This window comes from Cyanistes caeruleus, chromosome 3 (assembly GCF_971803275.1).
Source record: "Cyanistes caeruleus chromosome 3, bCyaCae1.hap1.1, whole genome shotgun sequence".
NCBI classification, from domain to species: Eukaryota; Metazoa; Chordata; class Aves; order Passeriformes; family Paridae; genus Cyanistes; species Cyanistes caeruleus.
In genome coordinates this window covers 110,221,776-110,237,725 of record NC_141703.1, presented here as the reverse complement: position 1 = coordinate 110,237,725, position 15,950 = coordinate 110,221,776, and the positions used below count along the sequence as shown (strand labels likewise).

Sequence of the window (15,950 nt, the reverse complement as noted above, 5' to 3'; positions counted from 1 at the left end):
TAATCTTAATACACAGCATTCCTTAAAAGCGCATGTGTGGTGCTTTTCCTTTGGAGGTGGTAAGGAAAGGAGAGCTGGAGGGAATGGGAACAGACCAGAGCTAGGGGGTCTTGGATTAAATGCTCTGAGGGCATATATCCTTGTGTCTGGGGATCAACTTCAACACCTAGTAATTTTCAGGTGCAACTCATGGTCAGTAGGTCTCTTCAAGCACAGTACAGAGGTAATCACTAAAGGCAGATGATCACAGTTCCACATAACCATACCTATCTCTAGCTGAGATTGCCAAGGCTTGGCTGAAACAACTCCTACCCCTCCTTAAGCCCTCCCTCTGACCCTGCCGCTGTTCCTCACATCAGTCACGGGTGAGGAGGGAGATCTCTTACCCAGAGTATCGTTTTTTAGAGTTGTTCTTTCTGATGACAAGACACACGACAATAGAGATGAGCGATGAGAGACCTGTAACCGTACCGATGGCTATCCCTGCCACGGTGGCAATGGGGAACGCAGGCAGGCTGTCTGCGGAGAGAAGGGAGAAAACATTCAACTCTTCTGCATTCCCTGCTCAACACAAGCGCAAACCACAAATGCCCTTGAGCCTGGATTAGTTTAGAGCAAGAGATACTAATGTAATACCCAGCAATTACAGCATGCAGCCTAAGTGGCAGCGGCATAAGGCAGCCAGCAGAGTAACATAGGAACAGAGCATACACCAGGAGTGTTCTTAATGTCACAATCCTTCAGGAGAGAGTTCATGTTGAACCAAAGGTTTTTACATGTCAGGGAACACAAGTGACAATGAGGACAACCCTGTCTCATTTTGTATCTGAAGGGAAAAAAAAACAGGTTACAGCCATCTGGCAATTCCCAGCGAGGTCAACATGAAAACAGAGGCATGCTTGAAAGCAGATTTGGACACAGCACATCGCTAACCCACTAGGAGTGCTGAATGCTGGGTTTTCTCCAGGGAGCATGCAGCACACAGCAGAGCTCCTACCCAAGATCACTCTTAGCAGTGCTTATATGTGACTGTAGTGTCTCAAAATGCAGACCTGTACATTTCTACAGACTCATTTCTTTCCCTTCTTAAGTCAGGATCATTGTACAATACCAGGAAAACACGTAGACAAACACAGTATTGCTTTACTCATGCTTTCCCTATTATTATTCTGGGGGAGAGTAGGCCAAAAAAGAGCAGCCAGAAACAAAAGTCCATCAGAGAACAAGTACAAAATACTTACAAGTCAAATACACAGACTACCATTACAGCTTTTCCCAATAAGAACAAAGTCCTTTCCTTCCCCCCACATCGTGGTTAACACAAGGAACATCTCAGGCCAGAGGGTTTCTTACAAGACTCCATGCTACTCTAGCTACTTCTACCAAACACATGTGAATCAGCAAAAGATCCAACAGGCAAAACCTACACTTATATATATCTCAGACACCTGCATCTGATCATCACAGAATTGCAGAGGTTGGAGAGGATGTCTTGAGATTGTCCAGTCCAAACCCTCTGCTTAAGCAGGGCCAAGAAGCACAGTTTGCTCAATACTCTGTCCACTTTGGATCTGACTATCTCCAAGGATGGGAGACTCTTCAGGCAACTGAGTTGTGGTTTGACACTGGCCCCATGCCAGGCACCCATGAGAGTCGCCTGCTCACCCTCCTCTGCCACAGCTGGGCAAAGGAGGGAAAAGAAAAAAAATTTATGGAAGGCTTCATGAGTGAGATAAGGATCAGGAGAAATATTTCAAGGGCAAAACAGGCTCAACTTCAGCTGCAAAGTGAAATTTATTACTAACAGAAGCAGAGGAGGATAATGAGAAATAAAGTAAGCCTTTAAAGCACCTTTTCACCCCAGCCCCTCCCTGACAGTGCAGGGAGACAGGGCATGAAGGTCTTGGTCAGTTCATCACTGATATGAACTGCTTCTGCTGCTCAGGGCGAGGTGTCCTTACCCTGATGCACCGTGGGGTCCCTCCCACGGGAGACAGCTCTCCATGAATTTCTCCAGCATGGGGCCACTCCCATGAGTATCAACCCTACCACACCTGCTGGCTGCAAACATGAGTCCCTCCCACGGGCACACAGTGTTCCCAAAACTGCTGCAGCATGGGTCTCTCCACGGGGTGTAGTCCTTCAAGGACAGGCTGCTCCAGCCTGGAAACAGGGACCGTCTCTCTCCACTGAGTCTTCCACTGGATCACAGCCTCCTCCAGGTATCCACCCACTCTAGCACAGGCACCTCCCCCATGGGCTGCAGGTGGATCCCCATGGGCTGCAGGGGCTGCTTCACCATGGTCCTCATCATGCTGCAGAGGGATCAGCTCCAGTGCCTGGAGCACCTCCTGCCCCTCCTTGGTGTCACCATGTTGTTCTCCCTAACATATTGTCACCTCTTCTTCACTGGCTAGTAGCAAAAACCCCCATGACCTTGCTTTGATTTTCTTCTTAAATAAGTAATCACAGAGGTCTTACCAGCCTCTCTCACTGGCCCAACTTTGGCTAGCAGCATGTCCATCTTCAGAGCCATCAGCCATTGGTTCCACCACACTTGGTGGAAGCTTCCAGCAGCTTCTCACAGGAGCCATCTCTGTGACTCCCCTGCTACGTAAAACCAGGCCTTGCCAAACCAACACACTAGTCCAGTGTTCAACCACAGTAAAAATGTGGAGTTTTAAGTGCAGACAGAATTTCCTTTGTTCCAATTTATGCCAATTGTCTCTTGTCCTGGAACTAGGCACCACTGAAGAGCCTGGCTCAGTCTTCTTTAGGTGCTATCAATGTACATGAATATCTGGTGAGAAGATTCTCCTGAGCCTTTCTTCTCTTCTGCAGCCTAGAACACCCCTCCTTCTCTTCTGCAGGCCAGACAATCCCAGCTGCCTCCATTTCTCCTCATATGAAAGGTGGAACAGCCCCTTAACCATCCTTGACTCATTCCAGCAGGACCACAGACCAGCAGTACCCTGAAGCAGGGGCATCATACTGAGAAAACTGAGAAGGCTTACATTTAGTCCTGTTCCTTTGGAATTCAGTGACTTTCAGCAGAAGGGCTACCTGACTTCTGGCTAATTCACTGATCATAACATCATTCAGCCAAACATCACATCAGCAGCTTTCCTGGTTCTCCAGTGTGATATGCCAGTTCAGAGCAATACGGGAATTCAGAGCCTTAGTTAGAAATTAAAAATGAAGATATGAACAGCACAACTTAGAGGAAGACATTCTTTCTAGAACCTTTTGGCAGCCCAGGGATCTATCTGCTATAAGGAGAGTCCTACAAGTTATAATATTCAGATATGTAAGATGTGACCGGATTTGAGGCCCATGCAAAAATGAACTAATTTACTTTGAGGCATATAAGGAGTTCGCTAGTTTCTGTGCTTTTTCACTTTTCCAGAAGTGCAGGAATAACTGTCTTGCAAAAGCATCAAATCAGACATGCATTTCTGACAGCAGACCTGATGCTGCCTTGTACACCAGAAAACACATACATTTCATTAGAGCAAGGCAGCAAGTGACAATCCGAAACTACAGAGCAGAGTATCTGCTGAAAGAATGATATTAGAACTCTGACAGTCTTGTCACTTCTTTAACTCATGAGGGTTTTTCTGGTTGGTTGAATCTGAGTGATGGACAGCAGTTAAATCCTGTTAGTAAACATTTTTAAGACTGTATAAAAAAAATGCTAGTGTTCACATGTAAAACTAAGAACCTGACTTTATTGCTTTTCAGAAAATGGTCCCTATATTTTCCAGAATTCTACAGCTACACAAATTCCTCATAAGCACTTCCAGAGAAGCCAATGACTTCACTGTGAAAGACAGTCCTGGCTACATAACCAAACACCAGCTCTAAAAGCCAATATTTAAGTTAACAGCTCAACATAAAACAAAAATCCAGCCATTCAGAGAACACTTTTCACTTATTATTAGTGAAATTCAGAGCAATTTCCATTTCACTGAGAGCATGTCAGTATCAGTTTTATGAAAGAGGCAGGAAAGCCACACTTCCATTGCTCCTAAGTGTAAAGATTCTTGTACCATTCTAAATTTTTCCCCCCATGTGTCAACCACAGGTAACACAAGCTGTCTTGAACACATTGCTAAGCAGCTTCCTGTTACAAGCAGTGTCAGCCTAATGTAAGAATATACATTATATATTGGAATTCCCTATGAATTTCTGTTGTTTAGGCTTTAAATTGTAGTCCTTTCCAGATTCAGATGGTCTATTGAAAAAACATCATTGCTTTTCATCCTTGCCAGTAGAATTCTTCCAACACACTTGACAGAGCTGTTTGTGCAAACACCATGTAGGTACTGCAGTAAAAATCAGCTGGGTTAGTTAGGCAACTTTTAAAAACTGGGCCACCATGGAACTTATTAAATTCTTAATCCAAAACCTAAAGCTAACCTATCATCTATCAGGTCATTTCAATGCGCAAAGAATGGCTGTGGCTTTGGACGGTTTACAACACCAGACATACAATTCAATACTATTAGATGCATACTTAGTAAAAAACCAATATGCCAAGTGTCATCATGTATTTATTCCAAATGAAAAAACTGCTCCAGCTCAGTTCAGGATGAGTTACAACCTAGAAAAGAGCTTGAAAGCCCATTTTTACTGCCTTTTTAAGAATCTGAAGAGAGCTGTTGCAACATTTTTTCTGATGGTGAGAAGTATTTCAAACACAAGTCTCCATTCAGAATTGCTGAGATTCTCTTCCAGGTGCCCAGCTATAGGAAAGCCAGCATGCAAACCTGTTGAAAACTATCAGCTGAATTCGTGTACTGAAGTCAGTCTTTAGTTGCTTAACGTGGGTTAAAATCTGAAAAGGCTTTTCCAAGACAACCTGACTTTGCCAAACCAGCAATTGCTTTACTGCTTCTTCACAGTGACTATCATTGTGAGAAAATAAACAGACCCTATTTTATATAGGCTTCAAACTTCCAAGAAACAGAAAGTTCTAAGTGATGGTTGGACCTCCAGAGGTCCCACCCAACCCAAACTATTCCATGAAGAGAAAAATTAGAGACCTTGCCTACGTAAGAATATGGAAAGACTTCATGAGCAGGGGTACACCCCTGCTCTAGCAGCAGTATCACTCCAAGTGGGACACACACACGGGTATCTGCCCTAACATACTAAAACTAATGGAATAGCTGCATCAGCACTGCCATTTATGAATTCAACATTTATTCTTGTCCTTCCTAAATTATAAATTTGGAAATGCTATTACTGTAATAATCATTTCATTGTAGGAAGAACATCACATTTTGGATGACCTCCAGCAGATTTGGAACAATCAAATGTTTTGGATGATCAAGGGAAATAAAGAGCCAAACTGACAAACAGAATCTTAGTGCTCTTGACCTGTGACAAATGTTACCAACTGCTAACCATAAGCCTCGTGTGATTGCAAGTAGCCAGGCCCTGAAGTTTGTAAGAGCCACCATGGATTTTTTAAGAACACTTGAGTAAGTGACTGAATGCACATTCAACACAAACACCTTTGCATGGAACACAGTAGCATTTTGCTTTCTGTATGTTTGGACCAGATTTATAGTTTTGCATTCCATTAAATATACCAGAAGGGTTTCAAAAAGAAGAGTCTGCTGCTTTTTCTCCTTGCTCACTAGATTTCCTAAGTCACCCTAACCCTTGATGTAGCATAATGCAGGAAATATATTCATAGGACTTCAAAATGAGAAGACATGTCTTCATCAAGCATTTCCAACAGCTTTTCCTAAGAATTGTTTAAACCACAGGAATTAGTGGGCAGAGAGGAAAGGGTATGACATACAGTTTTTAAACAGCTGACAGATACTGGTTTCATTATTAGGATCTGGAAGAAGAGAATTAAAAAAGCAATTATTCCCTCCAGGCTACTCCCCCACCCCCAATAAAAGTGATTTAAACAAGAAATGGAGGGGAAAAAAAACAAGAAGAAAAAAAAAATCATATAGGGTGAATGAATACCTTTCTCCACAACTCTAACTCGGATTTCTCCTGGTTTGACAACAATGTCAGGTGGGTTCTTGACATCGCAAATGTACGTGCCGTTGTCCCGGAACTGCATGTTTGATATAGTGATAGAAGCATCTTTCTTGTTAAGATCTCCAGCCCAAGTGATCCTGTCTTTAAATGGTATGTCCTTTCCAGGGTATGACTTCCCATTAGAGTAATAGAAAAACTGCAGTCAAGGGAAAGAGGATATAAGAACAATCCAATTAGCAAGTACGGAGCTACCATGCTTCTCCCACTATTACAGCATTCTCCCAGAGCCAACTGTGTTACACACAGCCAGCAGGTGAGGTTTTTATCCTCCTGCTTCATCACTTCAGTCAGCCTTGCTGCCTCCTGATCACATAACCATGCTTTGCACTTCAACCATAACAGCACGAGAGACTGCAAGTTTCAGTTTTCTGCTGGTTTTGATTTGTTTTGTGGTTGGATTGGCTGGTTTGATTTTTTTTCTGTTTTGCAGGGGACACAGTTTTGCAGAAGAGAAGGTACGGGAAAGAGAAAAAAAAAACCAACCTGGTAACCTGGTAATAATTAAAGGACAGAATAGTCCTGGAATGCAGCCATCTATCTTTCAGGCACAGGAAGCTGCCTGCATCCTAGCAGAAAAAGGATATCAACTTTCCCATCTTGTGTTTTGCTGTGTTACTTGCAACTAAAGTGCAGCTAAATTAACATGCAACACTCTCCCTTCCTTCCACCCCCTCAGAAAATCCCATGACCAATTTAGAGTACATCTAGCTGTTTTCCAGAAACCTTCACGTAACTAAATATAACTGTTTCCCAGTTTTTAAGTGACTAAGCTGCACATTGGCTCTGCACTCCCTATACACAACCAAAAATTTTTGAAGAATAAACCTCTTTAGTACAGACTAAGGAGGAACTGAGTATTTCCTAACTATACCTGCCCAGAATCGGAATTTACAGCAGTACAAGTGCATAGACTTCTACAGGACAACTCTGCTTTCAAACACATGGGATACCCTAAGTGAGGCCTCAAGGCTACAGAAGAATTGCAAGACCACATCCTTTCTTAATTGGATATCCTGCAAGACAGCAAAACAAACCTAATCAAGAATCAAACTGAATTCCCTTCAGTTCAGTCTCCAGAGAACAATGAAAGAAATTTAGGACAATATTCCAGCTTCCTCTTTCTCCTGGCTTATTTACAAACCAGTGTCTCTGCCACAGAACAGACTGCCTACAAGACAGTCATATTTCCATTCAAGTCACCTCCTATCCCTTTTCCTTTTCCTGCCCTTGATCTCAGGCTTGCAATTCCAACATCCTCTCTATCAGACCTGCACTTTGAGTATCAGGCCTTATCACTTAGCAGCACAAATCTTTTTCTTTGAACAAGATCTTTGGATCTTGTCCAGATCAGGTATGTGCACATCATGGCCATCTGTCCTGCTGCCATTAATCTTATTTGTTGTCTACAGATTAACATAAATTCAAACAGATTAACATAAATTCAACAAAGTATTTCTTGTGGTAGAAAGCTGGCAAGCACACAGTCAGCTGTCAACATTTAGGAGGGACTCTGCATCAGCCTGCAGCTTTTCCAGCTGGATTGTAACTTTTAACACAGTAGCACTGCATTACCACACCCCTGTGCACAGGGGAAGTCATCCCACTGGAAGTCTAGAAGGCCAGAGGCAGATTCCTCAGCTCTCTAGATGACCTCACCTGGGGGAGCAGAAATCACAAAGTAAAATAAGTCCCAAAACACAAGCTAAGTGACTCAAGCCATCCCTTGCCTATGGTGGAGTGAGATGAGACTTCTTTGGAATACAAGGTGAGGGAAGGGGACAATCAGGGGAAGCTCACAGTTGAGTCAGCCTCACCACATGGCCACAAGATTGCCAGTGTGATTCTAAAGGGGCACAGGACCATCCTTGTCAAGAGATGCATGGGCTTAGCTCAGACATAAGCTCATCATGAGACTGATCTTTCAAATTCACACCCACCAAGCTGTGCAATGCCACGACTCGGGCTCATAAATAAACATCCCCTCTACACCTTCCCCAGACCCTCAAAAGAAACAGGGAATTAACATCAGATTGTGCTGGGTCACTTCTGCTTAAAGACAATTTGCTTTTCTTTCAGTTGTGCTGACAACTACATCCAGGTGGAATATCTGAACGGACTTCAATTCCAAAAGGAATGTTATGTGCTGAAGCTCTATTCCTACGACTGAACAGTGATACAGAAAGGGAATGGCACAACAGGATATATGGGGAATGGGAAACACACAAACAGATGGCTTCTCTTCACCCATCCTGTTCAATACTGGCAGGAAATATGCCCTACTTCCGTAAGCTTCTGCCCAACTACTGCTTTGGATTCCCAATAGGAAGAGCTCCCTCTTCAAAATTACGTATTTATTTCACCAAGAGTTCAGAAGCTTGTTCCTCAGAGCTCTATGTACTGAGCAAGATGCTCACACACTGGTTTTGACCATCTCTGCTCTGAGCACTGAAGAGCTCCTAGAGCTCATGTCTGCAGGGTAGGAGACAAACACAAACAGGATGAGCAACCTGCTATCCCCACATCCTCAAAGCTATCCCAGAGTTCCTTTTTCTGCTTCCTCTAAATTCTCACTCAGGACAAGGTACAAGAAAGAGGCACAAGTGTCTGAAGAGGAAGAAGACAGCTATCAACCTACCAAAGCCATTTCTTTCAAGATTTACATCCAAAGGATCTGAGCCCACTTGGGCCTAACATACAGTAACTGAGCAATGACAAATATTATTTGTCTAAGTTCCTTGCTAGCCTGATTTTTCACTTGTCAAGTAACTATGAGAATGTAACTGCTTACTGATTTGAGCTACTCAATTCTGTTCTGAAACCAGAGACTAGTCTTACTTTAAACCCTTTCAAGCAGAGGCTATACAGTACAGAAGCAAAATAAACAACATGCACAACACACAATGTAACACTGCAATTACAGAGGTAATTCAAATTCTGTGACTGCTATGTTTAGTCAAATGCAAAAGGATAGAGGATTTACAAAATTCCTCATCTACTTCATACATACAGCTTCCATACCAACATCCCTCTCCTAAGACTAACAGACTACCTAGTGTATTTTGTGGTCGCTGCACACTCGTCTTGGCAGAGATCTAGAAGACTGCAATATTTTCACACAACTCTAAAAAAGCCCCCAAAAATCAGAGTGATGGAGATAAGGCACACAGAGGAGGGTCTAATCCATATGTGCTTGCTCCTTAGAACCAACTAGACAACCACTGCTCAACTATCCCAGTCTCCCCTCCCAGCTCTGTTCCCCTCCAGCCACTGCTTACTGAGATACGAGTGGCTGCTCCCTCAGGTTGAAAGCTCCAGGAGACAGATGCTGCACTGCTGATCACTTCTACGGATGTGAACGTGCATGGGAGCTTTGCGTCCGTCCCGTTCTCCACAAACATCTCCTCCGGGGTGTTGACCTCTACTGCTGATACTTGGACTGCATGGGAAAGGCAAAGAGAAGAAAGGAGAAGAACAAGACACATCAGTGTTGCTTTGAGAATCAGGAAGTTCATGTCACACTGCCTAGAAGGGCAGAAGAGGCATCAGTAACTCCTGCATCGAGTGATTGCACAGACATGGCATTATACCTGCCATCAAAGAAGTATAGAGCAGGCCAAGCATATACTCACTTCTCCTTCCTTGTATTATCTATGACAGGATGTTTTCCACTCACAGATGTTTCCTCTGCAACACTTTGTGGAAGCCGATTCTATGGTGCAAAGGAGGAGTTTAAAACTCTTTTGTACCAGCTGACGGCAGGCATTGTAATAATTAAGCCTCATCAGAGGAACTAACAACCCGGCCCAGCTATTACACTCAGTTTCCTCTCTGTCATACATCTTGTTCATATCTCCAGTTTTTCCTAGCTGTAGGTAAAACAAAAGCTAACCTCCAGAAAGCTGAGGAACAAACTTCTCTCGCTCCCAGCTATGCCATCTATTCCTTCTCTTTGCCATGCTCCAAGGTCTGTATGTGCAAGGCCTCACAAATAATCACTCGGTTACAGTTTAGAAGCATGAGAGTAGTTTAATTTTTTTTCTACCTTATGCACAGTCAAAACAGCAAAGAGACCACAAACACCCTCCAAATTTAAAGTAATCAAGGTTAATATTGTGCTTGTACTGGTAGATTTCCTAATAAGTAAATAAAATTCATCATGATTTGGAAAACATATTGAAGATATTCTTTATCTGGAACCTTCTAAACTGCCAATGTACAATCCCCATCCAGATTTAAGCAGATACATCTCTACATTGATTCAGATTTATGTACAAAAACAAAGTATGATCTTGTGACATAACAAGAGAGTGTCTGTCAGGGTCCATGTCACATCCACGTGAAAGCAAAAATCTTGTCAAGTCAGTGTGGGTGGGTGCACATGTGTGTTCCTGGTACCTCAAATATAAGTTTTGATTTTTATTAAACCATGATTTTCAGCATAGAGATGGTAACAGCCATCTACTTCTGTTCATAGGATTCTATGTTTCTGGGCTGCAGTACCTTAAATCCCCTTGTTAGAATAGGAGAACAAACCTTCCTGCTCCATCAGTACCTCAGCTGATTTGTTTCTCAGCTTTGAATAAAGTAGCTTGAAGTAGGCAAACCAAACCTTAAATCATGAGGTTTGCGTTTTTACTCAGTGATAGCAACCAGCTCAGAAGCCTTCAGAAGTTGGACAGCAAACATCTGACAGAATGAACATGCAAGCATGGGTGGGAGAACTGAGCACATCACAGTAATTGCAATAACCAAAACCAGAAGAAACCACCATTCATTAATTCTGCTGTTCAGAGTCCATACTATTCACTTCCAAAATTCACTGACTTCTCAGTCCCATCTCTAAGGTTATCTCTTGATACTTCAGATTCTCCTGTAATCACTGCTCTCATTTCCAAGAGAAAAAGCACCCCAAGGAGGATGGGGAGTAGGGGTGGTGAATTTTCATCATAAGATTCTATCAGAGCTTCCTTTCTCTTGTACATATTCTGACTATGGGCCAAAAAAATATTCTTTTGTAAAACAACTACCAAATATTTATTTGGAACATACAAAGACTTCTAGCAACCAAATTAAATGAACTGAGAGCTGCTGTGCTTTATGTATTTTTTTCAGTTAATGGTGTAGAAAAGAAAAATAAAATAAAATCCATTGTACTAAGTCCAAACCGCATAACAAACCTCCCTTTCAAGCATAAAACAAGCAAGATGCCCTCAGTATTCGTGTAGGAAGAAAAGAGTCTGCACAGACATTGTCTGCTTGTACATGGTACAGAGAACTCCTTGCCACACACAGGCAGTGGGTAGCACAGATCTGTCTAAATCTAAAGAAGTCACTGTGCTAACTCACTAGAACCGTAGTGAAGCAAAAAAAACAACAACAACAAAAAAAGACTTCTTCCTTAGTCTGGGAAGGAACTATGTAATCCTGTACAGATATTTCTATCAAGTTTAATTTTCATCTGTCCTATTGTTGGCTCAATTTCATGTTCTTCTTTGCTGATTTTCCCTCTGCCTTTTTCACTGCTTCAAAAATATTTTTCCTGCTTCTGTTGTCTTACAGCATGAGACAAAGGCTCCTTAAATCATAACCTGTTTGGTAGAGAGGCCACAAGATTTGTTCACCCTCAGCCCTCTAATCCCATACTTTTACTGATATGTTGGCTGTTCCCACTACCTTGAACTCTTTGGCCTCCTCTGTCATAATAAAATCCATATGGATCATCTCCAGCTCTATCTCTTTTCCTCCTCTTTCCACATTTACCAGGATTACATCCACCTTCCAGCTCCTCTACCTATTTAAATATTCCAGTTGGAGAAAGTTGAATTTTGAGTCATATTTCAGTCACACTTACACACTGCTCTATTCCTTAAGCTTACTCAGCCTTAGTTTCTCTCAAGATGAAAAAATGATCACAGGAAAACTGTCTGAGAGAGGAGTGCTTTAAGAAGGGAAGGTCAGCAAGGTACATAGGGCAAAAATAAACATTTGCTCTTCTCCAATGCATCTTCCTTGGTTTTTTAACCCTGTCCAACTGCCTGTAGCCCAAATATTTCCTTCTGAACATCTCATCTGGCCTTAAGCTGCTTTTACTCTTTTCAACAGAAAAACGGTTCTATTTTTCTCAGCTATCATCAAAATATTTTTAAAAAAAAACCCACCTGTGCCTCTTCAGCCATTTCTTTTAAATCTCTAGTGTTGTTCAAGCAGTTTTACTCCAACTACAATAACTCTCTCCAGCTCCATTTTCAACCCCCACACTGCAATGAAAACTCTCCATCCACATCTTCCTTCCCAGACAATCCTCCTGATCTTGAAATAGGGTAAGACGCTCATATTCTTACTAACTTACTAACTTTACTTACTAGTATTTTCTTATTTTTCCCATCATGGATCTTCATTCTTCATCAACACTCTCTCTATTCTCAGGTCTCTCTTTTCTCGGTATCTCGCCTCAGAGATCTCATCTGCAAAACAAGTTTAACCTCCCATCACCGCACTGACTACTCAGATCTGCATCTCTGCTCAGGATCTGTCTCCTTATGTTCAAAGAACAGCCTCAGTCTGACATCTTTGTCAATGCTAAGTTGTCAGCTCACACTAAATGGGACTAAAGCAGAGCTCAGAGCCCTCCACAACTGCTTTTAGCACCATGGACCTGCCACGTGTCTCTCCAACTCAACACCTGTGCAGCACCTCTAACTTTGAACTCTTCCCAGAGTTCTTTCAGAGTTTCCAGTCACCTGTTCAGCTGACTCCAGAGTAAAACCTCCAGTTTGTACCTTGGCCTTCATTATTGTGACATCCTTTTTGCTCTGCACATATGGACAGTAACAGACCAGTAAAAGTACTGCAGTTCCTGGTAGCCAAGCTGCCCCAAGGGTGATCCTAAGAAGAGAGGGACATTCCATATGCAAGATCACTGCTTCCTTCCATGAAGTGGAAATGACACCAAGCACCCATCCCTGGTTCAGTATGAAGAGACTCTTGTCCCCAGCTGCATTACAGCACTGGTCTCATCCAAACCTCTTCAACTCCAAACTGCAGCACCTCCTTCTAAATGCTGTCCCTCAGGCTTGGGAGGATCTGCTCAAAACCTGCAAGATCCTTTCACTTCCTTTGAGCCCGTCCAAAGCCTGTGATAATTGCATCTGTATGAATCCAACAGCAACTAAGCTACCACTGCTTGGAGATCAATGCCTTTTAAAACTGAAGTCATCTTCTCCTACTTTTACTTGTACCCCCTGGTTGATTACACTTGCCTCATAGTGATTTGTAAGAAAACATTTTGGGCAAGGATTATTTTTAGTCTATATTTTTAATGTAGAAATATGGTTGACCATTTGTTCTCATAGTGTATCACAAAGAAATCCTTCTGTGTGCTGAAGTTTTACACTAATTAACATATAGATAATTAATATTTCTTTGCAGACCACTTTTTCTACTGAGATCTTGGATCCAATGAAAACATTCTGTTAATTACGACTGCGGACACACCAAAATAAACTCAACTTTGCTGGATTCAACTCAGTTTGATCACCAGGAGACCTAACAAACCAAGAATGCAAACAGCTAATACTGTAATCACAGGCATCTTACTTCCACCAGCACAAACACAGACCACATGGAAACTTTAATCAAATTGCTAAATACTGGATGCTTATGGCTGCTACAGTTCCCATCCTACATCAGGAAGAGTGTCACTCTCCTCCTCTTGAAATGGCTAATCATCAGTTTATTAATTAATACAAGCAACTTGCTTTGCATCTCTCAAAGACACCTGGTAATACAGCCATGTATACAATTTAGAAATGAAGTCGCTTATGGAAGAAAGGTCTTGATAAAATGACAGAAAATTCAGTGTTTCAGTATCTTCACTCTGGTCTCCCCAGCAGCTCAGAAGTTTCATCAGAAAGGAAGATGTGGTTTTTTCTAATGACCAAGGGTCTTAGGTCACAAAACCAATATACACTTGAAAATCGGTGCTTTCATTAACAAATACTCTTACTCAATGCTAAGTGTCTTGTGAGACATCTACTGTTGACAGCATTCTCAACTACGGCTGCATGGCATTTAGTTCTTTCTCCCACAAAGCAGTTGCTCTGTACAAGCAGCATGAAACAATAGCAACCAAACCCCTGCAAAATGTCCCAGAAAGCCAGAACAAATTTATAGTCCCCAACTGCAACTACAGGCACTTACGTCTCCATAGGCCATTTCTTCACTGAGGATAAAACACCTGGTGGAGAAACCTTAGCTTTCCTGCCTTAGCAGACATGCCAAAATCATTCCTCTGAAACTGCATGAGATCTACTAAAGCACCCAGATTCTGGATACAATTTCCACACAAAGAATTCCTTCACATTGTTTAGCCTTAACAGAAAAATAGAACCCATGCCAGCAGTTCCACCTGGGAGCAAACCAAGGTGTACCTCATACGGACAACAACACACAAGTATTAAGCAGCCACATGTGTCCAGCCCCTCCTCATGGAGACTGTCCCTGCAGCCCCCCTGTCACCACGACCTTGATGTCTGCACTGCATGCATTTACACAGGACAAAAAGCAACACCAGCTACAGAAATGAGGAGTAGACAGAAACACACCAACCAATCTTGACATCTAAGTTTCAAAGCAACAAAAACTAAATTCCATTGCCTTGAAGGAGGACAGAAGAATTTAATTTCACTCTCAAATGCCAATTCACCAGCAGAGCTTTTAGCTGCTGCTACAGCATCTCTCCAGGTTGCCAATTCTGTCAAGTAACCCAGGCTGCTGGCAGAAAGCGAGCTTCCTGTCTCCATAACACAGCCGGTCCTGCAGCACCCTGCAGCTCCAGGAACCAGAAAGCACAGCTGTGACACCCAGCCCACAAACACCAACCACCTCCTGTCACCACTGGAAACCTTCATCCCCCAAGCAGAGACAAGCATCTGCTAATGCAACATTCACTTTCTCCTGGCCTCTGCACATTGAGCTAAGTTCTGCCTGACCCAAGGAGGGAAAAAACAGCATCTTGACACCCCAAGTGAAAGGAAAGCAGTTTCATTGAGCAGTCTTGAGCAGGCTGTGGCTAAGCTGGCAAACAATGTCAGACAATAACATCCATGTATCTCAGCCCTCCATACCTCCATGCACCTACTCTGACAGGACTTAAAGACAAATCTCCAGAGCCACCAAACTTTGGTACCTCCCTCTCCTCCTACACGGCAGGGCCAGTTTCTGGCGTGCTCTCCTCCATATGACGCAGAGCTGCTCATTGTTCTGCCAAGGAGCAGCAAAAGAACCTATGCTGAGATTTACTTTCAAAGCCCATGCTTTAACCAGAAATGAAGAACAAGCATGAGAAACAGCAAAAAATGCCTGAGCTCCCTTGCCAGACAGGCCAGAGATTTCTTGTTCAGTCCTGAGGAAATAATTTCACTGCTATATCACTTTCTCATCTCATAAAACAGAGATGCTTGTAAAGGTGCTGAGAACTATGAACAAGTAAGCAGTGTAGCTACACAGCTTCATGCTCCTATTACAGCATCAGTCATATGTCAGGTTTGGGCAGATACTTAGTCCTGAGGCAATTAACTTCTAGTTACTTCTAGTACTTTTCCCTGGGGATCACAAAGCAACACTTCCCTGCCTATGCTGCAGGCTGGGACACCAATCGGCAGCTCAGGTACTTTCCAAACCACACATCACATTTTTCTGCTCAACAGCTCTGAAGTGGCTTTCCTTCCATGCCCAAATAAGTTTACAAGCATTCAAAACCAAGTAAACAGTTCTTAGTGACATAGCAAACCAGAAAGAGTGGAGAACGCAAAGGGGGCAAGTTAAGCAAAGCTGTTCAAAGTGCAAAGGGTAACTGGAACAGCTGATGGCAGCTGTTCTACCTC

General features: G+C 42.7%; 1 protein-coding gene across 5 annotated transcripts in view; it reads right to left on the bottom strand.

The window, feature by feature from the left end:
- Positions 1–15,950, bottom strand: part of MPZL1 (myelin protein zero like 1) — a 41,658-nt gene that overhangs the window by 14,060 nt on the left and 11,648 nt on the right. For 3 of the 5 annotated variants that reach the window (XR_015285419.1, XM_086884159.1, XM_086884162.1), the window contains exons 2-4: positions 9,342–9,502; positions 5,989–6,202; positions 387–519 (exon numbers count right to left, since the gene is read on the bottom strand). Coding sequence is in view for 4 of the 5 variants with exons in the window: in XM_086884159.1 (XP_086740285.1) it covers positions 387–519; positions 5,989–6,202; positions 9,342–9,502 (508 nt within the window). In the remaining variant the exon portion in view is untranslated. Of the gene's footprint in view, positions 1–386; positions 520–5,988; positions 6,203–9,341; positions 9,503–9,695; positions 9,776–12,428; positions 12,531–15,950 lie in introns of those variants that run through there. The other 2 variants (XM_086884160.1, XM_086884161.1) reach the window with 2 other exon arrangements.